This window comes from Nerophis lumbriciformis, linkage group LG03 (assembly GCF_033978685.3).
Source record: "Nerophis lumbriciformis linkage group LG03, RoL_Nlum_v2.1, whole genome shotgun sequence".
NCBI lineage: Eukaryota > Metazoa > Chordata > Actinopteri > Syngnathiformes > Syngnathidae > Nerophis > Nerophis lumbriciformis.
In genome coordinates this window covers 52,087,501-52,107,761 of record NC_084550.2, presented here as the reverse complement: position 1 = coordinate 52,107,761, position 20,261 = coordinate 52,087,501, and the positions used below count along the sequence as shown (strand labels likewise).

Here is a 20,261-nt window from a genome sequence, read left to right as displayed (position 1 = left end):
TATTATTATTTATTTAATTTATTTTTGTTTAAATAGAGATGACATACATATGTTATTGTATAATTTAAGTTTGTGCGACAGCCTAAGGCTTATGAGGCACATTTTTTATTTATTTTTTTATTTCAACTTAAAAACGTATGAGCCTATGCCTACAACATAGGCTCTGTGTTTATCTTTATTTTCCTGCCTGTCGTTGACAATGGAGATTGTCTGATATTTTGTCATGGCTGCAGATCAATCAATAAAGGTTCATCTTTGTCGCGAAATTGTTCACTGTTTCACTGTGCACCCCGCCCTCGTCCCTATTTGAGCATTATAACGTTAACAAGTTAATATTCATTGAAATAAATTCAGAACATTTTTTTACCTAACGAAAATATAGGCCTAGTCTTTCTAAAACATTTTTTTAACTTCTTAAAAGCCTCGTTCTGCTTGCTGCAACTGCGCACACAAAGTGTGAGAAACGCACTATCTGAGGGCATTGGCAACAATAGTCAACACTTTCTTAATGGAAATCACAATAATATTATAATAATGATAAATAATATTATCACGCATTAATATCTCTTAGCCACGAATGCGTGGCCAAGAGATGCGTGGCATTGAATGTCTCTGCTGCATTGGATCAGTCTCCTTTCTTTAACAGGCAAAAGCTTTATAACCTCACTGATGCCTTGCATCGTCTATATTAGATATATAACAACGGGCGGGTGTGGGCGGGTGTGGTTTTGATAAAATGTTGGTTCGGGTGATGGCGGATGGTTGACGACTTTTGTGATGCGGTTGCTGATGAAATAATTGCCTATCCGCGCATCTCTAATACCCAGCAATATGTTTGGAGGAGAAAAGGTGAGGCGTTTAATCCCAGGAACACCATACCTACTACCGTCAAGCATGGTGGTGGTAGTATTTATGCTCTGGGCTTGTTTTGCTGCCAATGGAACTGGTGCTTTACAGAGAGTAAATGGGACAATGAAAAAGGAGGATTACCTCCAAATTTTTCAGGACAACCTAAAATCATTAGCCCAGAGGTTGGGTCTTGGGCGCAGTTGGGTGTTCCAACAGGACAATGACCCCAAACACAGGTCAAAAGTGGTAAAGGAATGGCTAAATCAGGCTACAATTAAGGTTTTAGAATAGCCTTCCCAAAGTCCTGACTTAAACGTGTGGACAATGCTGAAGAAACACGTCCATGTCAGAAAACCAACAAATTGAGCTAACTGCACCAATTTTGTCAAGAGGAGTGGTCAAAAATTCAACCAGAAGCTTGTGGATGGCACCAAAAGCGCCTTATTGCAGTGAAACTTGCCAAGGGACATGTAACCAAATATTAACATTGCTGTATGTATACTTTTAACCCAGCAGATTTGGTCCCATTTTCAGTAGACCCATAATAAATTCATAAAAGAACCAAACTTCATGAATGTTTTTTTGACAAACAAGTATGTGCTCCAATCACTCTATCACAAAAAAATTAAAGTTGTAGAAATTATTGGAAACCCAAGACAGCCATGACATTATGTTCTTTACAAGTCTATGTAAACTTTTGACCACGACTGTTATATTTATATATATATATATATATATATATATATATATATATATATATATATATATATATATATATATATATATATATATATATATATATATATATATATATATATATATATATAGAGCGGGAGGAGAAAAAAAGCCAAATAGAGTTCTTTCTCGAATAGTGTTTCTCCCACTCTTGATCAAAGTGCTGTGACTCCAACCTTCTTTGGCCCTGAGGTAGGTTATTTTCCACTTACACTCCATGAAAAAGCCACAGAGACTGAGTCAAATTATTCTGTTTTTGCCATACACTTCCACTAAATGATTTGCAAGAAAAGGGAGTAGGTTGTTACGTCCAATGTTTGGCCGTATACTAAGTCATACAAACAGCATGCGAAAACCTAGACACAATTTTCTTTGAAACCACTTACGAAAGATGTGGTGTACGAAAAACAAGGTGCCCACCATTGTAAGATACTCTTACCAATAAATCAATCGTGGGATTGGTTTGACCCCTTAGTTTTAGGCCAAATCCTGATTATTCACATTTCCAAGACAATTTGGAGGCATCAACTCCATATTTTTAATCAATTTTTACTTCCTGCAGGTAAGTCACGTAAATAATGCAAGGAAGCAAATGAGCAACTTTCCTGATCAGAATGATTTTTTTCATCCAACTATAGTGTCGCTCAATATCTAATCTCATGCTCCTGCACAAAGATGTTAAAGGGTTCAATGAATACGTCCCCTATGAACTCTGACCAGATTAAACATGACGGATGCTTTTTGGACCCAAATCGCCATCTGTTTAGGGATTATCTCAACTTGTTGCAAAAAAGTACACCCCGCAGATCTCAGCAAGCGTTTTATTTATCTTGTCTTGTCAAGGGAAAATACTATATAAAGTAAAGTTGCATAAACTTTGGAGTAGTCAGTGTACAGCTTGTATAGCAGTAAATATTTACTATCCACTAAAAACGAGTTGACACGCAGCCATTATTGTTTAAATCAGTGTATCTCACACTTTTTTCACCAAGTACCCCCTCAGAAGACACTCGGTTTCCAAGTACCACCATAATGACCAATATCAAAACACAGTAGTGTAGTATGCCTACATATCACGTTATTAAGGAAATGGCACGATATTGTGGTATTTTCCAAATACAAAATAAGTCTTGGTAAAAAATGCCATACTGTGTAAAATTGAGTGGCAGGAGTGTTTCGAATAAACACACTTACTGTGATTGAACACAAAAATATTACGCAAATGTTCTAATCATATGTATTACCGTATTTTGCACTATGATGGCAATATGACTCAAGTAAACAACACCAACATTTTATTTGTTCCATTGAAAATATCGAACATTACACGCGATACTCAAAAATCTATCAAAATGTTTTAGTACGACTTTGGTAAGCTACGAAGCTGCAACGCTTGATGGATTGTGTTGTGCTTCAACATACGATTATTATTATGGTGTTAGCAATATTATGCAAAAGCAACTTTTCTTACCTTCTGGTACCTGCTGATCTGTATTTGGGATCTACATAAGTCCTGAAAAATTGCATGCGTCCGCCTTTGTAGTCCGTGCCAATACCGTAGTCGATAAGCTTCTTGTTTTTGTCTATCTTCTTGATATGTGACATTCATCCTCCGCTGTTGCCATTTCTAATATAAAGTAGTGTAAAGTTCTTACTTATATCTGTCAGTAAACTCGCCATGAAAGCGCTAAAACATACCGGTGTAGTGAGTTTACATTATTCACCCAAGGAACTTTAGTTGTTAGATAGTTCCGGTCGGACGTTTTTTCACGGGACACATTTCCGGCCTCGTTGTTTCTGGATGAGGAGATGCTGCTCAGTTATTGATTGAAATAAAGTCTGAATGTCATTAAAACAGTTAGCTCCATCTTTTGACACTTCTTCCACTCCCGTCCTTGCACGCTACACCGCTACCTACTCAGTGGCCTAGTGGTTAGAGTGTCCGCCCTGAGATCGGTAGGTTGTGGGTTCAAACCCCGGCCGAGTCATACCAAAGACTATAAAAATGGGACCCATTACCTCCCTGCTTGGCACTCAGTATCAAGGGTTGGAATTGGGGGTTAAATCACCAAAAATGATTCCCGGGCGCGGCCACCGCTGCTGCCCACTGCTCCCCTCACCTCCCAGGGGGTGATCAAGGGTGATGGGTTAATGCAGAGAATAATTTCGCCACACCTAGTGTGTGTGTGACAATCATTGGTACTTTAACTTTAACTTTACAACAAAGATGACGGGGAGAAGACGCTGCCGAAGGTGAGCCACGTAAATAAGACCGCCCACAAAATGGCTGTCAGAAAGCTGCTTGAAGATGGTCTGTAAAACATAATCTATGCAACATTTTGACCGAAGAACCACCATTACATGTTATGTAAACCTTACATTTAGAAAAAAATAAAACATATGACTCCTTTAATGAGCCCTATAGTCCGGTGCGCCTTCCATCCATCCATTTGCTACCGCTTATTCCCTTTGGGGTCGCGGGGGGCGCTGGAGCCTATCTCAGCTACAATCGGGCGGAAGGCGGGGTACACCCTGGACAAGTCGCCACCTCATCGCAGGGCCAACGCAGATAGACATATATATGAAAAAAGAATGCGCCTTATAATACTAATACCACTTCAATACTAGGACCTAAATTATTCAATCTCTATATAAATGACATTTGTAAAGTTACAAAAGATTTAAAGTTAGTATTATTTGCGGATGATACAACAGCGTTTTGTTCAGGAGAGAACACACAGAAGATAATACAAATAATACCACAAGAAATGAACAAATTGAAAAGATTGTTTGACAAAAACAGTAAAACTAAAATAATGCTATTTGGTAACAGTAGAAGAGAAAGTCAAACACAAATACAAATAGACGGAATAGAAATTGAAAGAGTAAATGAAACCAAATTTCTAGGTATAATGATTGATGATAAATTGAACTGGAAATGTCACGTAAAAAATATTCAACATAAAGTAGCAAGAAACACGTCAATAATGAATAAAGCAAAACATGTTCTAGACCAAAAACCACTTCATATTCTCTACTGCTCACTAGTGTTACCATATCTAAGTTACTGTGTAGAAGTATGGGGAAATAATTACAAAAGTACACTTCATTCATTAACGGTGTTACAAAAAAGATCAGTTAGAATAATACATAATGTTAGATATAGAGAACATACAAATCCTTTATTTATTGAATCAAATATTCTGAAATTCCACGACATAGTGAATTTGCAAACAGCTAAAATTATACACAAAGCAAACTATAACCTGATACCCAAGAATATACAACAATTCTCAAAAAAAGAGGAGAAATATAATCTTAGAGAAAAATGTAATTTAAAACATTTGTACGCATCTGTATGTGGAATTAAATTATGGAATGGATTAAGCAAAGCAATCAAACAATGTACTAATATGATCCACTGCAAGAAACTCTACAAAATTAGTGTTTACAAAGTACAAAGAAGAAGAACCATGATAAACATTCAGAATTTATTCATCCATCCATTTTTTCATTCTCAAAATAATCTTACTTATCTCATCATATGAAATATAACTTACTTCACCAATTATTATTTATTTTTATTATGATTACTTATGGAGTATATTGTGAATAAATTGAGAACAGGAAGTGAACAAAAGTTTTAGCAACTGTTATGGAAAAGAAAATGGGTAGGATTAAATAAGCTCTGCTTCTTCCTACTCCTTTTCGAACATGTTAAAAAGAGAAACTGGAAATTGTGATGTATCATGTTGTATGCTTGCATGTTCGAAATAAACTCAAACTCAACTCAACTCAAATAATCCGGTGTGCCCTATGGTCCGGAAAATAAGGTACACTCACCAAGTTTTTTGTTTGATCCCGTGACACGTCCCAGTCTTATTGTGAGGATTTTTAAACCGCAAAACCGTGGTATTTACAACACCGTTACATCCCTAGTATTGTTCCTTGAGAAGATATACCGTATTTTCCGCACTATAAGGCGCACCTAAAAACCTCCAATTTTCTCAAAAGCTGACAGTGCGTCTTACAATCCGGTGCGCCTTATATATGGACCAATATTGAGCCACAACAAATCTCGCAACTACGGTAAGCAGCCGCCGACTTTATTTTCCCCCGTAGAAGAAGGAGTGCGCGGTGCATGCTGGGATATATTGTTATTGCTTTGCACTATTTCGAGTGTTACTATATTGTGATTGCATTAACGTTTGATTTACCGTAACAGTATCACTGTTTTTTACGTGTTTATTGAATCGAGGAAAAGTTCCCCTCCACTATGTGATATAAATGTTGCACTACATGTTATACCTTGCTGTTGTTAAAAGATAAACGAAACACCACGTCACTGACTTTACCTCGGGGAAAATAATAAAACAGCTGTTTATTCATTTTGGGAGTGAACGGAGTTGTCAGAACACTGGTTTGTAATCTATTAATAACGTTTGACTGACCTATCTGACTGTTTAGTTGACATTCCCTTTAGCACAGCTCCATCTAACGGATGCATAACGTAACCCCAGCCTCTACTGTAGCGTCTATTCTATGCGCCTTATAATGCGGTGCGCCTTATATATGAACAAAGTTTTAAAATAGGTCATTCATTGAAGGTGCGCCTTATAATCCTGTGCGCCTTACAAATACGTTAATAAAATGTTGACTGAAATGTGAAAGGTGTACCCACTTGTGAGACGTTATTGCTAATTCTCTTACCTATCGGACGTGACGGCCACCCCCTCCAGGAAGTCGTGCCGCCCCGTCTCGTCGAGGCGCTCCTGCAGGATCTGGATGCCCTCCTTGACGTCGCGCAGCTGCTGGCTGTAGCGCTGGATCTTGTGCTCGATGTCGGTGAGCTTGCGTGCCGTGTCCATCTCCAGCTCCTCCAGCATGCACTTCTGACGCTCGCGCAGGAAGCGGTGGAGGCGCTCGAAGGCGTCGCCGATGGTGGCGCGGAGACCTTTGGCTGAGGACTAAGCAAGCGAGATGCAACGCTTGTTAGTCTTAGACTGACTGTTGCACAAACTTCCTGTTATACAACAATGATTATGATATGCAAACTATTCTTTCTGCGAACATCCAGCTCTCTCCAGATGTGTGCATGCTGTCTTAGGAACTTTCATCTAAAATTTAATTACTGTGGCTGAAGAATTTCCTCTTTGTCTCACAGTGGGGGCTGGTATTTTCTCCGTGGGAGCCTATTAAATGTGACTATTTCTCAAGGAGTGTGACAGTTATGACATTGGAGTAGGCAGCGTCCCAGCTCTCCTAGCTCGTTGACGTGTGGAGTGGGAGGATGCAAAAGGCCCGACAATCAGTCTTGCTGACTATGGAGCTGAGAAGGTAGGTGTCTGCAGCCCCTGGACACAGGAGGCTGGATACCTTTCAGGCAAGTGTATGATTATAAAGAGAATCCCCTTTGTGTGTGTGTGTGTGTGTGTGTGTGTGTGTAGGATCCTCCAGAATGTGAAACAGCCAAGTATTTTAAATGGAACACCTTTTAAATAAGAGTTTAGTGGCTGCTGTTTTTACTCCTCCACCCCAAGCTCAGTTGGAGTGACACAATGAGGGGTAAAATGAAAAAAATAGGCCCCCTTTGGCCAGGAAGGAAAAGGAGGAGGAGAGGTGGAAACACAAGAGGAAGTTTGGGCAAATGGAGAGGAAATCTAATGAGATCAGTGCTTTTTCACTGACGAGTGGTGCAGTTAGGGCACATCTACAGAGTTGGTCGGCCTCAAACTGACAGGAAGTGCTGTAACGGTGTAACAGGTGCGTCAAGGGGTTTTAATCTCAAAACTTTAATTAAGTGTGGCCGCGTAACTTTCAATGTCACGACAAAGCATGATTTAAAAAAAAAAAAAAAAAAGGTTTTTATCCCCCTATTATGTTAAACAGAGATTTTAACAAGTTGCCTCTATATTGCAGCTATTATCATACATATCTGAAGTATGACACCAAAATACTTACAAAGTTTGTGAGTAAATATCAGAATAGTATCAATCTCACGGAGATTCCTGAGTCGTTTTGAGAGATAATGAGCAAGCCAGTGACATAATCCGCGACGTAGAGTTAGGAACCACAGATCCCTTCCCCATCAACAACAATGCCAATCAAGCAGACTTTATGAGAGCCAACAACTATTTATTTTGGGAAAAATTATGATCAAGAATAGAGATGTCCGATAATGGCTTTTTTGCCGATATCCGATATTGTCCAACTCTTAATTACCGATTCCGATATCAACCGATAACGATATATACAGTCGTGGAATTAACACATTATTATGCCTCATTTTGTTGTGATGCATTAAACAAAGTAACAAGGTTTTCCAAAATAAATCAACTCAAGTTATGGAAAAAAATGCCAACATGGCACTGCCATATTTATTATTGAAATCACAAAGCGCATTATCTTTTTTAACATGCCTCAAAACAGCAGCTTGGAATTTAGGACATGCTGGGGTAGGGGATAGCGGGGGTGTATAGGTGTATATTGTAGTGTCCCGGAAGAGTTAGTGCTGCAAGGGGTTCTGGGTATTTGTTCTGTCGTGTTTATGTTGTGTTACGGTGCGGATGTTCTCCCGAAATGTGTTTGTCATTCTTGTTTGGTGTGGGTTCACAGTGTGGCGCATATTTGCAACAGTGTTAAAGTTGTTTATACGGCCACCCTCAGTGTGACCTGTATGGCTGTTGACCAAGCATGCCTTGCATTCACTTGTGTGTGTGAAAAGCCGTAGATATTATGTGACTGGGCCGGCACGCAAAGGCAGTGCGTTTAAGGTTTGTTGGCGCTCTGTACTTCTCCCTATATCCGTGTGCACAGCGGCGTTTTAAAAAGTCATAAATTTTACTTTTTGAAACCGATATCGATAATTTTGAAACCGATACCAATAATTTCCGATATTACATTTTAAAGCATTTATCGGCCGATAATATTGTCAGTCCGTTATTATCGGACATCCCTAATCAATAACCTTATACGTTTGAGCCCGAACACCGGGGGATGAGCAATAAATTTGAGAAGCAGGGTGCTAAACGGATGCAGCTTTATTGAAACACTATAGCATCCGCTGCACTGCTAGGTGCTAAACATGCAAACTAACCATAATTAACCATAATAAATAAAAAAACATTTACCGTAACATTTCTACTCTTGCTCGGATGCCGACTGACGGGACGCTCAGTCATAATCCCGTTTAGATGAAGAATAAATCGCAATCCACACGAAGGGTTAAAAAAAAGTTGCAGCAAAAAGCATCTTTTTCACCACCTTTTGGATGTCAAAGTGGACCAGCCTGTCAGTCCATGGCAATCATTTGTCTACTACCAAGTGAAAAATGCATGAATTATAATCCAGAATTTACTTTTAGCAAATTTGTGACAAAGCAGAAGCAATAGCAGCGTAAGATAGCATTAGCTCACTGCTATCAATGCATCGCTAAAATAGGCCATCTGCAATGGCGCTTATAATAAACATATCACCTATATTTTCAGGTCACAACATGTAAATGAAGTATTGTTGGCATTTTCCGGATGTTTTTTTAGAGGATTTTATGGGCACAATAGAGGACCCTTGATCTGTTTACTTAATTGTTAGTCATTTATTTACGATTTCGAACGCATAAAACAGCTAAGCATATGTGTTCTTGTCTTATATAAGGATTGTGAAGGATTGTTCCAGTATGTCTGATCTGATGATATAGTCAGAGTGCAGAAGTGTTCCCATTGTGACGTCAATCCTCGGAAAATACCGAATACATTCAGAGTGGAATATTAAAAAAGGCTGTCTGAAATTGTGGCATTTTGTAATGCTTCGACGGTATTTTCGCATACTTTGCAGATTGTAAATACAGTTGGATATGGTTTAATGGATACAATGAAACACAAATAAGCACATACAGTCAACTTGTTTTTCCATTCTACTGGTACTTTAATGATATTCTAAAAGTAGTACTGTATCTATCCCTAGAGTAGGGATGGGCAATAAAACGATATCAATACTGTATATGACATAACACGTAATCAATATCAATAAAAAAATGTGTTCATTAAAATGTTCGATCATTTTTGATGTCGAAAGAAACAAGAAGTTGCAAGGCAAGGCTGATTGCATGAACAAAGGCACTTGCTCACTCACTTTAGAGGTTTTTATGCCTTCATAAAAGGAAAAACCTCCTTCCTTACAGACACGGTGTCGCATCTGACCCCTAGCTAGATGAGCCTACCCTGTGTATACAGTTTGCCCAGCACTTCATACTATATTCATAAACATTTACTACTTTAAACAGGCTTTGCTACACATCTTAAAACACAGTCTGGAGCTCTGTCATCTATCCGCCAGTCAGCTGCAGTTGGGGAGCTCTAAGGTTGAACCATTTTTGTTTTCATTCATGCCAACCTTGCTTGACGTTGCTGTTAAAATGTAAGAGTATTGTTAGCACTCCCATAGCCATGCCAGTGGTCCTCTGCTGTCACTACCTAATGTTACTTTGTTGTAATTGATACAGTATATGGCATCTACTATGTTGGACAAGTTTAGAAAGGATTAGGTGCTTCAAAGCTAGATTTTAGGCAACGCACTTCCAATACAGTAAGTACTATTGTGAGATGTCTATCCAAAAGGAGCAAAGGTAGGAATAGGAATCAAAAACAAGAAACCGATTTTACCATTGTTATGATTACGATTCCTGGAAATCATTTGCCTGTTTTGTAAGAAATACCTTATTGATTCCTGTGGGTGCGCATGACGTCACCACGCACAATTTCGATTATACACGAAGAAGGATGACAACAAGGCAATATTTGCCAAGTGGATATTTCATCAAAGAGAGGAAATACTAACAGAAACACAATACAAAGCATGCGAGAACTTGGGAAAAATGACGTGTTTTTAATCTTCTCCCTGTTTGAGAGGTGTTCTTCACTGTTGGAGGTAGTATAATTTGTCAGAAAGAACGCTTATCCTTCCTGAAAAAGAATATGTTATATGTTTCTGCAAAATTAATGTAAACTTTAATGATGGTTACAAAATTGCAAAATTCACAGTTCTATTGGACTTAACTTGCTTGTATTTGTCATTGGCTGAATAGTCTTACTAACTTTTCAGTGCGCAGCTAATATTCTTTTAAAAAGTTAAACTTTTTCAAAAAATGTTTTACATGTTACTGAACATTCATGTGTTATCATTGTATTAGTTATTTTGGAAACAAATTATTTTTTTCTGGGGACCGCCAGGCCCTGGCACCCCATCGAGGCTGTGGGCCTCTCAAGATCTCACTGCTGGGGTTTGTACACACAAGTTTCTTCTAAAATAAACAACGTTGTTATTCTTTTTTCCAAATGAGAATCCATTAGAGCAGTGGTTCTCTCTCTCTGGAACATTTTTTTTAATTCAAGTACCCCCTAATCAGAGCAAAGCATTTTTGGTTGAAAAAAAGAGATAAATAAGTAAAATACAGCACTATGTCATCAATTTCTGATTTATTAAATTGTATAACAGTGCAAAATATTGCTCATTTGTAGTGGTCTTTCTTGAACTATTTGGAAAAAAAGATATAAAAATAACTAAAAACTTGTTGAAAAATAAACAAGTGATTCAATTATAAATACTCCTACATATTTCTACACATAGAAGTAATCATCAACTTAAAGTGCCCTCTTTGGGATTGTAATAGAGATCCATCTGGATTCATGAACTTAATTCTAAAAATAAATCTTTAACATCAATATGTATGGAACATGTCCACAAAAAAATCTAGCTGTCAACATTGAATATTGCATTGTTGCATTTCTTTTCACAGTTCTTTTTGACAGACATTTAAAAAAAATCTCACGTACCCCTTGGCATACCTTCAAGTACCCCCAGGGGTACGCGTACCCCCATTTGAGAACCACTGCATTAGAGAATCGAAAAAGAATCAAATTGTGAAAATGGAATCTAAATCGCAAAAATCTTATCAATTCCCATCGGTGGCTAAAGGGTTATAATGTTGGACCTTTAAGATTCTGGACAACAGGAAAATATGCATGCTTCTTTTAAGGACATTCAATCAATTGCAACTGGACTGTTCAGTTTTCCTTAGATTATGTTTCAACCCTCATCCTTCTAAGAGAAACCGAACATCCAGTTGCAATCGATTGAATGCTTTGAGAATGAAAATATCCATTGGCGTTTGTGTTCAAACAAGGAAGAACAGGATGGCGGTTACACTAGCCTTAGCAGTTTTGGGCTTGGATCATGTGTAGTTGGTCTTCTAAGATGTTATATGTTTCTAAGAAAATGTGGCTAAAGTAGATAAATATTGAGTAATCTGTCTGGTGGATTACAAAGCATGCCATAATAAGGATTAGTGCTTGCCAAAGAACCACCATCAGGTCCATTACGGTGTTATTGGTTATACTAAACGTAAGACAACTTCTACTTCATTCCATCTGATGTCAAGTATCTGTTCAATGCAATGTTCATAGACCATTGGACAGATGGATTGTTTCAAGCGAGCCATAAGAAATAGATGTGTTTTAGGAGAAGAAATGCTGCAGTACCTTGGTCTCAGTGAGTTGTCTCTGCAAGAGCTGCAGGGCCTCGGTGTGACCCTTCTCGCTGTCCTGCAGGGTGGCCAGCTGCTCCTTCATCTCCCTCTGCAAACACAACCAAAGCACAAGCAGCAGCAGGTCAGCAACATTCAGGATAATAAAACATTAGAACCACTAATAAAACAATTTAACTTGATTTGCTTCCATCTTGCTGAAAACGCACAGCTACATGCAAAAATGCTAACGAGTCGCTTAAGCTCAGCCACACGCTGCTCTGTTTATTCAACTTTGTATTGTTTGTTGTTACTGCTCGGTCTGCTTTCGGTGCAGATTAAAAGCCTGGGCTACACGAAAAGGAATTTGGATGGGGAGCCAAGACATGAAGCGGATCGCATGAAATCCCAGGAGACGTCGAGCTGCGCCAGAAGGAAACTGGGTCTCGTCTCACGCCGGGGTTGCACTGGGAGAACCGGCGACGACCCTCCTCAGGTCTCCACACGCAACAAACAAGGCTCTGCTGTCACAAAGAATGCATATTTTTACTCTGTTACTGTAAACTTCAGCATGCCTGCACATCTGGGATCAGCAGATGTTCTTTCATTTTAATAATTAGCACCTTCCTGGCGTTTTCTGGATCAGTATATTATGCATTCCTATTTCGCGTCACTTCCTGTTAACCAGGAAGGATGAACAAAAGCGAAAGCTGTGCTCTAGCTACCATAGTTTTGGGTAAATTTGGACAATTTCCTAACCACTCAGCATGATCACATTAACAGAATAGCTTGCGGACACATTCGACCTGACCTCTGTTTGGCATGAGGCACGGATTCATCGAAACAAGCGCATTGGAAGTGCCGATAGCCATTGAGGTGAACCAAGCCTATAGCAACCGGCACCAGGAGTTTTTGGAAAGACTTTGCTGACACCTCCAACTTGAGTTCTGTCCAGCATACGGTACAAAAACAAGTTATATTTGCCGCTAGCCGCAAAAAAAACAAAAACCCACATGAAACACCTTTCAAAAGAAAGACAACTCAAGGAACAAAACTCGTAGTCCAGGAAATCTGTGCCCACTGGATGAGTCTCTGGAAACATGATCAGATGATAATGCTGGAAAAAATAGACTCTGAAGATAACAATTGATGAGACGGACTAGAATACATGAATGAATGATGTGAAGGGGCTTCATATTTCACCGAGCTCTTATGCAAGAGCAGTTGAAGACCGAGAACCAGATGAAATGGATGTTGCCTTTACAGTGCAAGAGGCTAACTTTGTTATGATCCGCTGCCCGGATCATATTTTTTGTTTACGTTTTCAAGATACTTGTGTTTTTGGTTAGTTTTGGACTCCTTGAGTGCCTGTTTTGTACACCTGAGTTTGTTGCCATGGCTGCTTATTATTTTCACCTGCCGCGTTTGTTCCCGACGCGCACCTGTTTGTCATCACTGACATTATTATTTAAGCCTGCCTTCCCTGTCATTCTGTCTTGCTTCGTAGTTTGCTTTTTGCAACAGTAGACAACTTTTGTTCTTGCTCTGTGCCTGCTAGCTTCCACGCTAGGTTCTGTTAATCGCTAGCTCCCACGTTAGCCTTCCTTAGTTTTTACCTTATGTGCTATGAGCACCCTTTTCTTTGTTTCTTCTGAGTTATTCCGTAAATAAATCATTTCTTTTACCTTCACGCTGTGTCCGAAGTCCGTTGCATCCTGGGAGAATGAAACCCCGCATCACCATGCGCCCCGGTCGTCACAAACTTTCCGCAATCAAATGAATTTTATGTCGATATTAACACCTTTGACACATGAATTCCACCGAATGGATACCACACCAGTCACCGTCGTTAAGCTAACCAACTTGTTATTAAAAAAATCGCACTGCTGAAACAGGGAATGAAGCTGACGGGTAAAAATGTGTACATGAATGAGCCCCTCACAAAATGCAACGCTGACATCGCCAAGATTTGAGGACACAGACCAAAACTCAGGCCACTTGGAGTGCCAACTGCAAAATATATCGCACATTGAGCTAAATGGAGGTCCAGAAGCAAGAGTACTAAGGATCTGGATAAATAATAAATACACTTTAAACAAAACGATAATAAAGGACACAAGAAGCAAACCAAAAATGAGCCAGTCTGAGGGAAAACATACGTTCAACATCACCACTACTATGTTACAAGAGATCACTGAACAAGATTGTGATGTATCATGTTGTAGTTTTATGAATGTTGGAAATAAACTCAAACTCAAGAAGACCTAGATTTAGGGGCATATACAGTATACCAACACTCATTGCTGAACACGGCATGGAACTGCAAACTTTTCGCAATACATATGAGAATGATGCATGAACAATTTTTTCTCCCACATCAGGAATAATTGTTTTTATTAAACATAGGATCAATACAATAATAACAAAATTCAATCAAAAACAAACAGTCAGTTGTTCATTTCAAAAGCAGAAATTTGTATGCCAACTATGACATGAAGCATTTTTTTGGGACCATTGAACACATATTTTAAAGTGATTGGTAACTCAGAAACATGGATTGATGCTGAATAAGGGAATTGATTTTGATCTAAAAGGATATGAACTGAACTACATCAAAAGAAGAGTGGGGGAGAAGTAGCGGTGTACATGGCAAAGGCTTTTAACTACAAATTGGTGGAAGGCATGTCATTTGCTCATGATACCATCTTTCAATGTATTACCATTGAAATATGTCATGAAAAGAGCAACATTTGTATTGATCAGCTACACATACCGTATAGAACACCTAAGTCAAGTAATGAACTGTTTGAGGACTTGATTAAGGCAATATTCACTGAAATCAGTCAAAAAGTAATTTTATTATCTGGTGAATTCAACATTGACCTCTAGAACACTAATAAGAAAAAGACCATCGATGACTTCATAAACACGCATGCGTTTATATCTTGAAATTACAAGATCATGGAGAATTACAGGCCACTTCTCCGGGATCATTGATAACATTTACCAACAATTTAGATTTTTACTTTAATTACTACAAGAGGTCTGTTTATTAACGACATCAGTGATCATTTACCATTTTTAACAATCTGTGAAGGAAACTACAGGAAGAGAAACATGGATGACAAAATTTTGTTTTAGAGACTAAACACAAAGAGAAGGATGAATGCTTTTACGTGTGGTCTGAAAGAACAACATTGTACAGTAAAAATGATGTAGATGAAGCATACGGCATTTTATTTAAATATTTACATGATGCTTTTTGACAAACAGTGTCCATGGAAGCAACTTTATAAGAAGCACGAGAAGAATAATCAACCAAGGATAACAAAAGGATTTCAAAATACTACTAACAAAAAAAACATTATATAAAAGATTTATAAACATTTATAACTCAAAGACAGGCTGAAAATAAGTACAACGTGTGTAAGAACAAGCTAACCAGCATTTTACAAGCATATAGGAAATAATATTACAGTCAAAGAGACAGGAACAAAAATAACATGAGAGCAACATGGGGCATTATAAATACCATAATTAATATTGGTTCGAAGAGCGATCACCTTGATTACTTCTCAGATAGAAAAGTAATAAAGGACTATATAAACAACACCGTAGTTAATACTTTGATCGATGTTAATTACAAACTAAATGTGGGATATAAATAATAATGGAAGTATAATTGTTTGTATATAGTATATAATTGGTACAAAGGTTTAACTAACACGTGTACAAAGATATTTCAAATGTCTTTACTGTGTATATAATTGAACAGTGTTTATGTTGTGTACAATGTGTATTTATAATATGTTGTGCAAAGGAAATTTTATATTTTTTAGGAAGCTCATCTTGTATTTGACATTGTTTATAGGGTTAGGCGCAATAAGTGTTCAACTTCAGCCTAAACCCTTTCGGTCTGCAACATTTTAAATTTATGAACGTACAACTGTCTGTTTATGTAAAACTGTTAGTTTATTTTGTTGACCACTGACCGAAGAAATAATAAACGAATAAACTAATAACTATTTTGTAAATGTTGACCAGTTCTGGAAGAAAATATTCTAGATCTCGTCTAAGTTGAGGACTTCAATGATACCATGGACAGAAATCCCAACTCAATGTTCTTCACGGATGTGACAGAGGATGAATTAATCAACATTGTGACTAAATATAATCCAAGACCTAAATTGATTGAAACATAATCTTTATGGCATATATAAGGAAAGTTATAAAATAATTTGCAGAACCATTAATGAATGTACATCTGAAATGTATCCATCCATTTTCTATCGCAAAATTAATATAGCAACAGTTGTGTCATTTTATAAGACTGGTGACAAACATCCCTTTACAAACTAAAAACATGTTTCCTTACTTCCACAATTTTCAAAAATCATTGACATATTACTTCACAACAAATTGCACAAATTCATGAATAAATACGCTTTGTCATATTCTGGTACCGTAAAGAAAGCAGGTTCCCCAAGGTCACACATGCACGCGAACCCCGAAGGGGGCCCGCCCTACTATTTGATAACTCAAACAGACGTTCCACCTCATTACCTCCCTGCTTCCGGAGGCAGACATCTGTTCCATCTCTATTCCAAATATCCTCAAGCCTCTACCATCTCTGGGGTCTGTTGAAAAGGGGTCACCTGCTCCAAAGGTTATTAAAATTGGCACTTCATGAATATATCAAATGGCAGAAATATAGGTTGAATAGGTTCCGACAATGGGTAATCCCACTTCTGACACCATGTACTCCCACTTCTAATACATGTACTCCCACTTCTAATACATGTACTCCCACTTCTAATACATGTACTCCCACTTCAGAAATAATGTGCCACTACTTCTGATATAGTATAGTCTGAGTTCAGACATTTGTTAAATTTTGACAAACAATATCAACATGTGTTGGCTGCAATGGACATAAATGGACTGGATGACATAAATCCAAATAGACATCCAACCATCCATTTTCTACTGCTTATCCTATCCAAAAGGTATAAAGTGCTGTAAAGCCTGCTTTTCCAATAGTACATCTATCCCTTATGAAAATAAAATAGCCAACAATAGTCGATTGTTGATTCAACCAGCTCTAATTCAGGGTGAAACTAATGCAAGAAAAGCAATCATCTATTTCAAAGCTAAAGTTAAGGGAAATCCTGACACAAGCAGCAAAAATCCTCCAAATGGAGCTGTCAGATAAGGCGACTGGGGGATTAGAAAAAATATCTAACAAGCAGATAGTCAGCTGGAATAAATACTTGAATAGTACTCTGCTGGCAATAACAATTTAAAACATCTAACGGGCAACAGGAGGTGAAAAACATGCAAGTGATTCATCAGAGTGTTGTTAAAAAAACATCCCTTATTGCAACAGCTTGTTGTTGACAAAATTGAGTCGAAAAGATTCTGCATTTTCTCCACAAGGACATGATGAGAGGACAACAAATGGCTCCCATTACTGGGTGAGGTAGCGATGGCGAGCATGACTCGCCATGTTAATAACGGAGGGCAGTGTGGCAGGCACAGAAACCTCGACCGCTTCATCACTACTGGTTTGAATCAGCAGGTCAAACGCCACACCCACACGCTGAAGTAAGACGGGAGCTGACTCGCTCGGCTGAGAAAATGCACTACTCTGCCGCTAGATGTGGGACTGACTGATCGCGGGGGCATGCTACTGGACTCTTAACAACACCAGAATGTCTGTGAAATGATGCAAATGCATTGTTTATAATATAGGCACCAAAAGAGAATCTAACTGAGGTGTGTCACCACCACAACCCGGCCAGGACCAAGCAAACTTCCCTCGAGTCCCCAGTATGCAAAGTCTGCGACACGGTTGCAACCGTTTCTAACTCATGCAAAACATATTAAAATCCTCATGCATACATTTAAAAGGCAACCAAACTCCTCCATAATGTTCAATTACATAATCCTCCTTAATCCTTTAAGTGGCCTGCAGATGTTTTTTGTAGCAAAAAACTCACAATAAAAAGTTTATGACACAAATTTATGGGCGCTGACAAGGAATTAAATCTGAAGTGCAGATAAGATCTTAGATTCCCATTACATTAAAGTGTAGGGCTGGGTATCATGGCCAATTTCCTAATTTGATACGAGGCATAAGGTTCTAAATCGATTACCGGTAACTATAATTCGATTTGATTCAGTCTGCACTTAATGAGAATGTTTAAACTCTGTTAAAAAATATTAATTTATAAAAGGAACTGCAAGTGAAAGTGCACTCGTTTATGATGGGCCTTTAGGGACATTATTCAGATTTACCTCTTACATACACTACTGAAATGCTCTCACATAAACAACTGAAATGTTTTTCTCTCACACACACTACTGAAACACTCATACACTGAAACACTCTTATACAACAGCCGTTCATACGTTTTGCAACATCCCATCCCTGCAAATTGCATTTTGGTATTGTTCATTCAAGTGCAAATAACATCAAATACTTAAGCGATTTTTCTACGACCCTTATTTTGTTAAGGCAGCCAGTCAGACAGGACTTAACACACAGCGATTTTATTGTGAAGGTCAGAAGGGTGCTCTTGGTTTTTCTGGTGCACTTAACAGTGCTGTGTGCGGCGAGATTTGAAAAAAACAAGTAGCTCCCTAAGTTATGGTCAGAGGTGGGTAGAGTAGCCAGAAATTGTACTCAAGTAAGAGTACTGTTACTTTAGAGATTTATTACTCAAGCAAAAGTAAGGAGTAGTCACCCAAATATTTACTTGAGTAAAAGTAAAAAGTATGTTGTGAAAAAACTACTCAAGTACTGAGTAACTGATGAGTAACATACACACTCATATATATATATATATATATATATATATATATATATATATATATATATATATATATATATATATATATATACACATTGATATATACAGTATATCATTTATATGTATTTATTTTGCTGTTTTTGTTTACATGTTAAAGGTGTTTTAATGAATATACATGCATGTTTAACATATAGATTCCTTTCTTTAATGAAGACTAGAATATAAATTGGTGTATTACCTGATTCTGATGACTTGCATTGATTGTAATCAGACAGTAGTGATGATAATGTCCACGTTTTCAAATGGAGGAGAAGAAAAGTTCCTCCTTTCTGTCTAATACCACATGAAAGTGGTGGGTTTTTGGCATCCTATTTGTCCAGCTTCCATATTCGTTTTTATACACTTTACAAGAAATATATTGGCGTCAAACTCCGTAGCTTGCTAGCTTGTTTGCACTGGCTTTCGGAGACTCTTGTTTTGAAAGCGCAGGCGCGATGGAGCGGCACTTTTATTGTGAAGACAGGAACGTCCTCATGTGCGGTCAGTCTTGAGGCTTTTGACGGGATGTACGGTTGAAATAAAAAAAGTATATTTTTTCCTTCACACTTTTGATTGATTGATTGGAACTTTTATTATTAGATTGCACAGTACAGTACACATTCCGTACAATTGACCACTAAATGGTAACACCCCAATAAGTTTTTCAACTTGTTTAAGTCAGGTCATGTGACCATTTGTCTCTGTTTGATTGGTCCAACGTCACCAGTGACTGCATCTGATTGGTGGAACGAAGTGAAACGTCACCAGTAAGGCAGGCACTTTGAAGGTCTGTCTGACAGACCAAAACAAACAAAGCGTGCATTAACAGATTGATAAAAATTAGTAGCGAGTAGCGAGCTGAATGTAGATAAAAGTAGCGGAGTAAAAGTAGCGTTCCTTCTCTATAAATATACTTAAGTAAAAGTAAAAGTATGTTGCATTAAAACTACTCTTAGAAGTACAATTTATCCCAAAAGTTACTCAAGTAGATGTAACGGAGTAAATGTAGCGCGTTACTACCCACCTCTGGTTATGGTTGAAATAACAATTTCAGTCAGATGTTTCTGTTTATCATAACATAGTGTAGTTCACTTCGAGCACCTAAACTAGCCGCTTGAAGCCCTTTTTTTTTTTTTTTTGGTCCTGTCCAGCTACTCGGGTAAATCATATTGTTGATGTAGATGCCCATATCAGCTGTACAAATTTACTTTACAAAAGAGAAGTGTGGTATACTTCTTTTGTTGCCTTATTTGTATTTGACTTTATTAGAAGGATTTATATTATTATTTGGTGCAGCCGGGCCGGAC

At 38.0% G+C, this 20,261-nt stretch overlaps 1 protein-coding gene across 3 annotated transcripts in view; it reads right to left on the bottom strand.

Annotated features, from left to right (window-relative positions):
• Positions 1 to 20,261, bottom strand: part of trim62.1 (tripartite motif containing 62, tandem duplicate 1) — a 106,811-nt gene that overhangs the window by 12,015 nt on the left and 74,535 nt on the right. For all 3 annotated transcript variants that reach the window (XM_061939128.2, XM_061939121.2, XM_061939137.2), the window contains 2 exons: positions 12,120 to 12,215; positions 6,295 to 6,551 (listed from right to left, as the gene is read on the bottom strand). In XM_061939128.2, the coding sequence (XP_061795112.1) occupies positions 6,295 to 6,551; positions 12,120 to 12,215 (353 nt within the window). The remainder of the gene's footprint in view (positions 1 to 6,294; positions 6,552 to 12,119; positions 12,216 to 20,261) is intronic.